The sequence below is a fragment of the Bombina bombina genome, chromosome 2, assembly GCF_027579735.1.
Source record: "Bombina bombina isolate aBomBom1 chromosome 2, aBomBom1.pri, whole genome shotgun sequence".
NCBI lineage: Eukaryota > Metazoa > Chordata > Amphibia > Anura > Bombinatoridae > Bombina > Bombina bombina.
In genome coordinates this window covers 423,288,415-423,301,037 of record NC_069500.1, presented here as the reverse complement: position 1 = coordinate 423,301,037, position 12,623 = coordinate 423,288,415, and the positions used below count along the sequence as shown (strand labels likewise).

Here is a 12,623-nt window from a genome sequence, read left to right as displayed (position 1 = left end):
ACTTCTATTATCTAATGTGTTTTATTCTCTTGATATTCTTTGCTGAAAAGCATATCTAGATATGCTCAGTAGCTGCTAATTGGTTGCTGCACATAGAAGCCTCATGTGATTGGCTCACTCATGTGCATGGCTTTTTCTTCAAATAAGGATATCTAAAAAATGAAGCAAAATAAATAATAGAACTAAATTGTAATGTTGTTTAAATTTGTATGTTCTATCTGAATCATGAAAGTAGGATTTTGGGTTTAGTGGCCCTTTAAGTCATCAACAATAAAGCTACAAAAAGGGGAGAGGTCACAAAAATAAAGAGATGAAACAAATGAATAAACAAAATAACCACACTATTACCTCCATTTTAAAATGTCAAATGCATTAAAACCACATTTAGCAAATAAAATATAAATAAAATACTGAAATTATATTAATCAATAGCATGCAGGTTTACAAGTATATATGAAAATGTATACACTGTGAGTGGGTAGTAATTGATCCCAGTATATAAACCTAATATCAAGTAGTTATAAAGGCAATACAAAATATTCAAAAAGGACATTAAACAGACAAAAAAATATGTAACACATAAAAGAGCACTATTTAAATATTTATGTTAACATATTCTTTATGTGAACAAGAGGTTAAAGGGACATGAAACTCAACATTTTACTTTCATGATTCAGATAAAGCATGACATTTTAAACAACTTTACTTCTTTCTAATTTGCTTTGTTCACCTGGTATCGTTTGTGGAAAAGCATACCTAGGTAGGCTTAGGAGTGTAAATGGGAGCTAGCTCTGATTGATGGCTGTACATATATGCATCTTGCCATTGGCTACTGTGATGTGTTTAGATAGCTTCCAGTAGTGCATAGCTGCTCTTTCAACAAAGGGTACCAAAAGAATAAAGCACATTTGAAAAGTAAATTGGAAAATTGTTTTAAATTGTATAACCTATCTGAATCATGAAAGAAACATTTTGGGTTTCATGTCCCTTTAAGTTACAAAGACATTAAAGACACATTAAACTCAAAACATTTTAATGATGCATATGAATGAACCCTATTTAAAAAAATATGTTAAAATATGTGTTTTTAATGAAAAGTTTAAGCTGCTTATTTTGATTTTGAAACTAACAGGAAGTGCAAAGCTGACCCAGTGGATAGACGCTCACTCGCTGATGAGAAAAACTCACACATCTTTATTGATGGAAAGTGATTCCACTTTTCAGTATCGGGAACATCTTTTTTTTTTTTTTTTTTAAAGTAATATTTTAAAATGCCCTCATTGAGATACAACAATGAAAACTTACTTTAAAACCACGTTAAAGCTATTTATTTTAATTCTGTGCACAACTTGTCCTTGGGGTAGAACTATAAAACAATGACTTAAATGTCCTGTTAATATAAATAAATTCATTTTTTCCTGAGGAAGCCTCTGTTATGGTGAGGAAATGCATTGGTGATGTATTGTATTATCACTGATACTAGTGGCTAATTGTTACATAGCATCTATAAAAAGGGACATTAGAATCAAATAAAACTTTCATAATTCAGATATAGCATGTAATATTAAAAAATCTTTCCAATATACTGCCAATAACCAGCTCCTACTAAGCACGTGCAAGATTTCGCAGTATATACATAAATGTGCTTTGGATTGGCTGTCTGTCACATTATGCAGGGAGCAGGAAAAATTGAAGTAGCTTTAAAATGTATCAGAAAAGAAATCCAATACTCATTTGAAATTCAGACTAAGGGCTTGATAGGCTCGTAGGCATGGAGAGAAATCTGATAAAATCTTTGGGGGCATTTTTGTAACATTGGTTTGCAATTCACGTGTCTCTCCTTCACATCCAGAAACCTGCATAGCAAGATAAACGGCTCTCAAGCTAAAGTTTGCCTTTCTAAAATTATTTGATGGACCACACAGTACTGAGGAGAACTTTAGATCATCTACTCCTACGTGTAATTACATTGTCTTTTAATTATGCATTAATTCTATGATATGATTATCTTTTTTTATTTTGAGTTTATTTAGTAATATAAAATGCTATCATCAAATACTATAATCTCACAGTCTATGTATGTTCATGTGTATTTTTAAAGAAGCTTATTGCTGACTAATAGAATTTAAATATATACATATTTTGGTAAATATATATTTATTACAGCTGACATTGAAATATTGGAACATTTGATTATTATGTTTATACATTTGTATTATCTTCTATACAGTATGCTCATTCACGCTCTATAATTTCTTCGCCATATTTACCGTAGAAAAACCAGATGTTGCCCACAGAATCTTCAAATGCAGCGTCCACAGATTCTGGGATTCCTCTCCAGTGACGCGATGCTAGTGCTGGATAACCATTCTGCAGAATCCCATTGCGCAGGCGCCAAACATAACCAGACTTGAAGAAAAACAGTTCACCACGAATGGTGGAAACGGCATCAAAATCTGTGTAACAAGCATCTGGCTTCAGAAAACAAAAGAAAAAACAATGTTTTAGTGCACAATATTACCCAGCACGGAGGTTGCAATCAGTTTAAAAATAATTTACATATAATGTATATCGAGACCGATAATTTATAAAACAAAGTGCTACCTATGCGCCTGGATAGCCATATGTAATGCTTCAAAGGATCGTCTTAGTTTAGATTCTATGACCCATAATTTCAAAAGAATGCTATGCCCTTGGATTGCCTTACATAATGTTTCACTGAATCATTATTTACTGGAAGGTGTCTTATGCTGGATTCTATAGCTGTTGTAAGCTTTACCACCCTAACAGTAACAAAGCACTGTTGCTACCAGTTAGTAACGTTTACGTCTGCACTTGAATATAGGCAAGTGAAATCCAGGGCCTTCTTATGATATGGGTTTTTAGAAACATATATCTAAAATGTAGCTTAAAGGGACGTGAAACCCCAAAAAATTATTTCATGATTCAGATGGAGAATACAATATTATACAGCTTTCTAATTTACTTCTATTATCTGATTTGTTTCATTCTCTTGGTATCATTTGTTGAATGAGCAGCAATACACTGCTGGTTTCTAACTGAACACATGGGTGAGCCAATGACAATTGGTATATATATGCAGCCACCAATCAGCAGCTAGAACCTAAGTTATTTGCTTCTCCTGAGCTTGAAAAGATAAACCTTTCAGCAAAGATTAACAAGAGAAGAAAGCAAATTAAATAATAGAAGTAAATTGGAAAGTTGTTTAAAATTGTATTCTCTGTCTGAATCATGAAAGAAAATGTTTGGGCTTCATGTATTTTTAAAAGGACACTAAACACCTTGTAATTACATGTCATTTCTGTTGTCTTGCTATGGAGCTTAGCAGCTTTAAACTAAACAATTTTAAAACAAAAGAACATCTTGTTTTTGCAATTGTTTTTTAATAACCAAACTCCACCCACCACTTGCCTTATTTGGAGGAGCCAATCAGGGCATGAGTCTGCGACTGACAAGGCCAGTCATGATCACTATGTTAGCATTAAGTGCATTGTTTTACAGCTGTTATCTCCTAAAGCCAATTAAGCAAAGAAATGTAGCAGGGTAAGCCTTGAAAAGTCTGCAGTTTGCATTTCCAGCTCTGACAATTAGAAAATCCACAATTTTCAAAGCTAAATAACATAAAACCGGGGCAAAATAAATAATTAAAGTATAGTGTAAAGTTGTTTTAGTATACTTAACTATACATTTTATATAAGAATTCCAAGGTGTTTATTGTCTCCTTAATCTGGGAATTATTGAGAATTACTGGAAGAGGAATGCTCAGTTTTGCAGAAAGGAGTTATTAAAAGGACTGAAAATTAAAAAAAACTATTTGCTTTTTCTTCTTCCCCAGAGCACTACATCCACATACATCAGTTTGTTTTTGCTTGTTTGTTTTTCATTTTAAGAATAAGGCTAAAACAATCTAAATTATATTATATATGTGATGTGATTTTCTGTAAATATAATAATGAGCTTTTCTTACCTCTAAGTTTGGGATTTCGTTGCTCTCACTCTCTGTTTGGTTTGGCTCAACCTCTGGGCTGGGTGAGGGGGTGGGCAGAGGAGGGGTCCCATACAGAAACTGGATGCCATGCCTGTCATCTGCACTTAGGCTTAGTGGGTAGCGGAATGTGTAGAACGGAGACATCAATGACTTAGAAACAGAAGAGTGTTGCAACCCCAGGACATGCCCAAACTCATGGGCAGCTACCTGCAGAAGGTCTGTGCCTGTAATAAGAGGGAGGTAATTGGAGCAGATGTCAGTAGGAGATCACATGACATGAACCTATGAGGATCATTGACCAGGAGTTTACATGACAGGAATACATGAGGGGCCATAAGCAAAGTGAAAAAACAGCAATAGAAAAGGGACATTGTCAGGAGCTTACAGGGAAAAAATACACAAGATCCTATGAACAAGATCTCATAGAATAGGAGCATATGAAGGACCATAAACAGGAAGAGAATATAAGAAATCTGTAAGCAGAAGCCCTTATGACAAGAAAATAACAAGGTTGTAAACACTAGCTAATATTAGAGGAACATATGAGGGCTGCAGGAGTTTGAATTTGAACAAAATAAAGACATGAGTAAGTGTATACAGGGCCAATCATATAATGATGTGCTTGATCCTGTTACCCAAACAAAAACAAAAAGTTTTGTAAAAAAAATACTTCATAAAGTGGCTTGCTGGGTAGAACTACTAATTTATAGCTAGTCTGTCTCTCTTAAAGTGCTAAAACTCTTATTACAAAACAGAATTGTTACATATTAAGGGTGGCAGGGGCACTCACCCAAATTATTCCCAATGGTCCAAGCTTCATCATAGTCAAAATGTACATCCCCTTCTCTGTGAGTTTTAGGAAAGAAGGCATGTGCCAAAATTCCACCAGGTCCATCAAATGGAAGATTGTCTCCATGCCAGTACCTGCAAAAATATTGAATGCCCAACTTATATTAGCTATATGATTGGTCTCTTACAACTTTTTGCACAATTTACTAATTGATTTAACACTAAACTGCCTACACGTTAGTGAGAAGAAATGCAATTGACTTACAATAAATTAAAACTTACCGTGTGAAGTCAATGGTAATGTCAGCTCGCCCCTCATAGACCTCTGTGAAAACCAAGGGGGTCACTTCACTCCATACCCTGAAAGCTTCAGCAAGAGTTTGTTGCACCTTTGCCTTATTGAGTTGCCATGGAAACCGGATAATCCTATAACAATGGTAACATTTTAATAGGACGTATAACTTGAGTCACTGTTATGGTAGACTTGTGATAAGTGAAAATAATATCTTACCTGTATGTTAAATTTGTTTTGTCCCAGCGCCCTCCAGACAATACAAATCTTTTATTACGGTTACGTCCATTTAGAGAGTCTTTTGGTGCTGGAATATCTGGCACACCACATCGAGGGGGGTTCCATAAATCCTGAAGTAAGCCCTTTGTATGAGGGTTACGGACCCATGAGCGTGACTGTAAAGGGGAATGCCTCTTCAAAACATGAAACTGTATATAGAAAAGAACAATAATCAAAATCTTATTGGAAGAGAATTGCTGTATATTGATGACCTGGTTGTACTCACTACAGAAATAATCTAAAATATGGGCATACAACTTAAAATGCATAATTCAATAACTGAAGTGCAATCTAATGATTCTCAACATTTTTAGTATCATGGTACTTCAGGTTTTCAGTACAATTAACCTTTTATAATTATACCATTTATAATAGATGTGTTTTTAATACAAAGGTGGTAGCATAGTTATATTGAATACATAATAACCATTCGGTTATCAGATTACATAGTTCTTCCAGCTCAAATTATAATATTGTAAATTAATATCATTGATCACCAGATTTGTAGAACTGTACAATGACTTTATTTATACCCTTTACTCAAATTATATTTGGACTATTCTGAAGTATCCCATCTAGCACATGAAAGTCTGTTTCAGTCATAGAAGGTCATCTTTCTTGACTCTAGTGGTGTTTAGCGTCATTGGATATTAATTTTTTAAAGACTGTAAATCCTCTGAGTGAAAGTCTCACTAATTTGGAAATTTCATTTCAATCACTTGAAGGGAATGGAGATCAGTGACTGTCTTTGGAGGATATCTTGTACACAAGAGGTAGGTCTTGCTCACTGACCTGGATTCTCTATCCATCTAACATTAATCATATTACCTTCCATCTACTTCTGCTCTCAGACTGTTTTGGGTACACAGTCTGTGTTTGTATTTATTGAGTTGCTGACATCTATCCATTGCTAGCAATATAGATGCTTTCATCCAAAGCAAAACTCCCAGTCAGCCTCCCTCTTGTCTGTGATAGAGACCACTTATCAGTGTCTGGCCATTTAGCCCAGGGGCACATCTCAATGCCCTAAGAAAACAGTAACCGGGAGACAGGTGTGGCCTTTATACTTAAATACACACAGAAAACAGAATGAAGCAAAATGTCCTAGAAGACTGTAAAGCACTGTGATGAGTTAAAAAAGTGAATATTAAGGGGACATTAAAGGAACACTTAAAGGGACACCGAACCCAAATTTTTTCTTTTGTGATTCAGATAGAGCATGCAATTGTAAGCAACTTTCTAATTTACTCCTATTAGCAATTTTTTCTTTGTTCTCTTGCTATCTTTATTTGAAAAAGAAGGCATCTAAGTTTTTTGTTTGTTTCAGTACTCTGGACAGCACTTTTTTATTGGTGGATTAATTTATCCACCAATCAGCAAGGACAACCCAGGTTGTTATATAGGCCGGCATCTAAACTTACATTCTTGCAGTTCAAATAAAGATACCAAGAGAATGAAGTAAATTTGATAATAGGAGTAAATTAGAAAGTTGCTTAAAATGTCATGCTCTATCTGAATCACAAAAGAAAACATTTGGGTGCAGTGTCCCTTTAAGTCAAAAATAAAATGTATGCAATTGAAACAAAAATGAAAATATGCCCTTCTTTTCTGCATTACTTGTAACTTAAGGGGTCAGAAATAAATGTGTTAGAGCTTTTACTACTGCACTCACTAAAGTCAAAATTAAATGGACAGTTTACCCTAATTTTTTCTTCACTTTAATTTAATCCCAATAATCCGTTGCACATGTATTACAAGGTAAAAGTAAACGTGTTCGCTCAAGTGCAATCTAATTTATCGCATTAGGTTAGCGTGACTTGAGTAAAAGGTTAGAGCTAAAATAAAAGTTGCAGCAAACACAACATAAATACATTACAATAAAATGTTACACTAATAAACATTATCTGATAAAAAATTAGTCATAAATATGTATATATTTTTTTTATAAGTGTACAAAGGTATATAATATATGGCCATGTATTTGACTGCATCATTACTTCTAGCAGTGTTTACGCTAGAGCGGAAGTGCTAAATTACTGCTCCACTTGTAATACAATATTTACTTGCCATTGTTCCCTCTTAGCATTGGTCTTTGTTATACAGATATAAGATAAGAAAGCATGTGTATGTACAGAAAGTGATAAAATAATTTATTTTTGCACATGCTCAGCAGCAGCTGGTGCCACTAAAAGTGTTCATATATAACATTTGTGCACATATTTGACACTGGAAGTAAATTGGAAAGTTTTTTTCCCCTTAATGTAAATGTAAATTTTTCATGTTCGGATGACATAGTTTTGTAGAGAATCATCCGATTAAGCAAACCGCCACAATATTTTTGTAATAAAAGTTATCATTTCGTTTTAATTTCATACACTAAATACCGAACGTTCACTTTACCCGCTCCTCCCACTCACTGTTTGCTAATTCTCCTCCATATTACGTAAACAGCGGTCCCACCCGCTGTTTACGTATCGGCACTGCGCGCTCCCGTGTAGATTTTCCATTGTGCATGCGTTTCTCCTGTTTCCGCTTTTTAACAACATAGTATTCATTGAATGGGTCTATTCAATGAAAACTACCGTTGCGAGTGGCGAAGGACAGGATCTACTAAAAGCAAACACTTTAATCCCGCAAATAACAAACAAACTTTAATCCCGCAAATAACAAACAATACTATATCGAGTGTAAGTCAATTTCTAATAAAATATATATTTAATTCACAATATGAACCTAGTTGGTCTCATCGATAAAATATATAAGATAAAGTACCTATATACGGAGCTAATCCAAGCGGTACAATTGTGAGGAATTGACAGGACTCCGTATAGATTTCTATTGAGACGCCAAATTTACTTCAATTGCGCATGCGCGAAATGTGCACGAGCTTACAATAGATTAGCTTTGCACCGCAAACGAACGAATGCGCTATAAGGACGTATTACGTCATGGTAAGGGGGTGGGTCCCCCTGTGGTTAGAGCCGTTATTGGCTATGAAGACGTCCATCAAAAACTACAGTAAAGGAGCGCGAATGCCGGTAGGAGGATGAGTGCAGAGAAAATTATTAGAAGAAGATGAAAATACAGGTAACGATGTAAAATCTTGGGAATTGATGAATGAAAGTCAGGTTTTTTATTGACAACTGTTACACAGATGTTTAGACAGGAGGCTGACTTCTTTTAAAAAGTTTAATTTAGACATTAGCATTCCTGTAACTGCTATTTTCATGCTTTAAACACATGAACAGTAGTGCAATAATAAAATACTTTAGCATATTTTCAAGATTAGTGGAACACTACTGACCTTATGGCTGATAGCTTACATTTTAAATTCAATTTTGTTTTTTTAATCACAAATATTTGTACAGAAATGTCTCAAAACACACTTTACTCATTAAAGGGATAGTAAACCCAAAATGTTTCTTTTGTGATTTAGATTGAGCATGCAATTTTAAGCATCTTTCTAATTTACTCCTATTAGCAATGTTTCTTCGTTCTCTTGGTATCTTTATTTGAAAAAGCAGGAATGTTAAAGTGATGGTAAATGTCAGACTGTAAGAATCTTACAATAAAACATATATGAGTTTACAAGTAAAACCACATACTTATTTTTTTTAAAAGTGAATATATATTTTATAATAAAAGGTTTATAATCCTAATTGGTATTGTCTGTTCCTCCGCCCCCCTCCTTTTCCTCTTTTGGCTGGGCTGTGATGTATAGAGCAGTCACATGCACTCTCTACATAGGCTTTCTATGGCTTTAAAGGGGCAGGACTTCAAGATTGTCAACTGACACACATGTTGATTAGATGTTCACTGGAATTTTCATTTAAAAAAAAAAAAAAAGAGTTCATCCATGTGGGCAGGCATAAAATTGTAATAGTAGCATTAGTATATGCACTAATTTAACCCTTTCACAGATGGATTTTTTTTAAAAAGGTACACATATACTTTTTAATGGCAAAGATTACATTGATTATTTAAAGTTTACCATCACTTTAAGTAATTAAATCATTTAATGTCCTTTAATCCTTTTTTGCCTTTGTCCTTGCCACATTTTCCTGTGTCGTGGTTTTGTGGCTGTACCATCTGTATCTGATTCTTCATACTGTTCTCTTTTATTTTCTACAACACATCCTTTTTATTTCTGTGTTTCTACTTATGTGTCACTGTCAGACTATAAGTGATATCTTCTCTTAATACCATTTCCTCTCTTTTTTTTCTGCCCCTCCACTCTCTTCCCATACCCACTCTCTTCCTTTATTTTTATTTTCTCCCTCTTCCAAGGAATCTAAAGAAGCCTTCACTTTGTACACTGTTTTAGATTGTGTTTACAGAAGGAATAAACATTTCAGGAGATCGGAAATAACTTAAGAATACACAAACCATCTGGGCATTTCTGTAAGCAGCTTCTGGAACAGTGACTACAGTGTTGTCTTGCATTGTCTCTTTTCTTTCTGGGACTATATTATTGATACCGAGTTACATACAGAGATAGTGCAGATACCTGCTAATTATCACCACACGCACTGATTCACATAGTTGCACTTGCCTACCAGATAAAGCTTTTATACAGCACTATGGACAAACTCCCGTCCTAATTTAAACTTTCTGTCAAATAATTTAATGAGAAGGATGAAAACCAGACAAGCAGAAATGTGATCCAGCCTCACGTGTTCGCTCTACCTCCCCCTATTTCTTCATCAGTGAGTACCAATAATATACAGATGCTCAGACACAGGATGTCTTTTTAGTTCCAAACTTCCACAGCATTATCTGCATGACATTGGCCTATTAGTTGGCAGTGGAGCAAGACATTAAAGCCTTTTATTATTCCCACTCTGATTTTATCTTTGTTGTATATGATTACACAGATTCTTGTCAGTCTTGTCCCAAGCACAATATTCGAGTATCCTTATGCATCACTGAACTGTTTTCATTCATTAACTATGGTTAGGTCTCCCACTTCACAGACCATTGTTTGAGCCCATATAGTAAAAAATGCATAAAAGCCCTCTGGCTGCAGAAGAGTTATGTGTAAGCTGGCGAAGAGTTGTCAGTTTATATACTGCACTCAAAACTGATGTAGAAAAACGCCAGCCGGCAGATTCCAAATCCTAGGCAGCTGACAGCACAGAAACTCAACGTCCCTTAAACAAACAGCGTCTGCCAGAGTCATCCTGTGGCTGTCACCCATCCAATCAGAAAATTCTGACCCGGGTCCTTGCAGAAAGGCACGCAGTGCATCTTATCACATCATACCCACGTACAAGAAACGGCAGGGTAAAGCTATATGACCTAATTATCAGTTTTGAATGTCCTATGACATTACACTACCAAATTTACAAAACTAAATGTACCTGCAAATGTCCACAAAACCCACTACCATACCAGCTCTAGAGAGAGCAGGAAATGCATGTACAGAAAACAAGCAACTGTATATATTTTTATAACACAAGCTAAAAAATACATAGATTATTTACACTGTGCCAGTTAGGCAATTGTGTAAAGTGCCATATGTATTATTATTATCGGTTATTTGTAGAGCACCAACAGATTTCTATATTTGTCAGTGGGAGCTTGCCTATATTAGTGTGCTAGGTGGTATGTTAAAGGGACATTCCAGTCAAAATTTGAATACACATAGATTCATTTGAATAGAAACATATTTTGCAATATACACGTATTGGTAAAAATGCTTCCAGTAAATGGTATTGTTTTAGTGTAAACATTTTCTCAACAGGTGCATGTGAAGCATAGCTAGATGTTCTCAGTGCACCAGAATGTTAAATACTGCAGCTGCTCAGGGCATCAGTGGGGCTTGTAACATGTCAGCAATTAAAAAATTGAGTCATTACAAGATGGTGCATGCACCTTAGGCTCTCTGAGCAAGTGCTGTGTTTAAAATGCTGGTGCACAGTGTATACTTAAAGGGACACTGCATCCACATTTTTTCTTTTGTGATTCAGATAGAGCATGTCATTTTAAGCAACTTTCTAATTTACTCCTATTATCAATTTTTCTTCGATCTCTTGCTATCTTTATTTGAAAAAGAAGGCATCTAAGCTTTTTTTGGTTCAGACTCTGGACAGCACTTTTTTTTAATTTATCCACCAATCACCAAGGACAACCCAGGTTGTTCACCAAAAATGGGCCGGCATCTAAACTTACATTCTTGTATTTCAAATAAACATACCAAGAAAATTAAGAAAATTTGATAATAGGAGTAAATTAGAAAGTTGCTTAAAATTGCATGCTCTATCTTTATCAAAAAAGAAAAAAAATTGGGTACAGTGTCCCTTTAAATACACTTTTCAAACTGCTATAGCTTTGATTAGAAGCATTTTTTCTAATACATGTATATTACAAACATACTTCTATTCAAAACTATAATGCATCCATATGGATTCCAATTTAGGCTGGAATGTCCCTTTAACAAAGTGCCCATCCAAAATCATTCATCCAGAGTATGTACCTCCAAATGTGGACGGAAAACTATTGATAAATAAATGTGTGCACATTTTATACCTTTTTTTACCATAAACAAAACTAATATAGCCAACAGTTTTTTAATCAGAATATTTAAATAGAACCAACGTAACTCAAAAAATAAAGAAGCAGGGTCTGCTGCCCCACACTCACCTGGTTTCTGTTTTGTGCGGATGGTTGATGCAGTGGGGCTGCGTGTGCCTCCAGTAGGTATAGAGCAAGCAGGATGCTGTGGAGATTCATATTCAGGCTACAGTTACTGTAATATTCTATAGCTCTTTGTTGTTTTTCTTTCTTCTATTTTGCTGTATCTGTCTTTTGTTTCTCTTTCACACTGTTCCAGCCTCTCTCTCTTTCTCTGTCTGTCTGTGGAGGAGCTGTCCAGTCCCTGTCAGTGAGCAGAGGATCCCTGCTGGGGATTTATACTTCTCTGTGTCTTTTGTTCTCCCTTTTCACTTTTATGGCCTGAAGTGACACATCTCAGCAGCATCACGTGTTGGGAGTTTGGGAAGGAGAGAGGAAGAGAAAAGGGTTGACTGAGGAGAGGGGTTCAGGTTGGGAGGGGGAGGAGAGAGGAGGGTCCCCGTCTACCACCTTATAGAAATAGAAATCATAAAACTGATACAAATGTTCTGCACAGTTAAAAAAAAAACTGAGGCCAATTAAGTGCTTGGAGATTTGAATGTAAACACACACATTCCTAAACAAAATGCATCTCTCTGTGATTCATCAAAACAAGCAGCCATAAATGAAAGCATGTTACAG

General features: G+C 35.2%; 1 protein-coding gene across 1 annotated transcript in view; it reads right to left on the bottom strand.

Moving 5' to 3' along the window:
* MMP11 (matrix metallopeptidase 11) overlaps nt 1–12,308 on the bottom strand; it is a 31,624-nt gene extending 19,316 nt beyond the window's left edge. Inside the window, exons 1-6 of the mRNA XM_053700521.1 lie at nt 12,012–12,308; nt 5,310–5,518; nt 5,081–5,224; nt 4,800–4,933; nt 3,989–4,233; nt 2,271–2,475 (exon numbers count right to left, since the gene is read on the bottom strand). Coding sequence (XP_053556496.1) covers nt 2,271–2,475; nt 3,989–4,233; nt 4,800–4,933; nt 5,081–5,224; nt 5,310–5,518; nt 12,012–12,101 — 1,027 coding nt within the window. The 5' untranslated portion in view covers nt 12,102–12,308. The remainder of the gene's footprint in view (nt 1–2,270; nt 2,476–3,988; nt 4,234–4,799; nt 4,934–5,080; nt 5,225–5,309; nt 5,519–12,011) is intronic.
* Nucleotides 12,309–12,623: the final 315 nt, after the last annotated feature.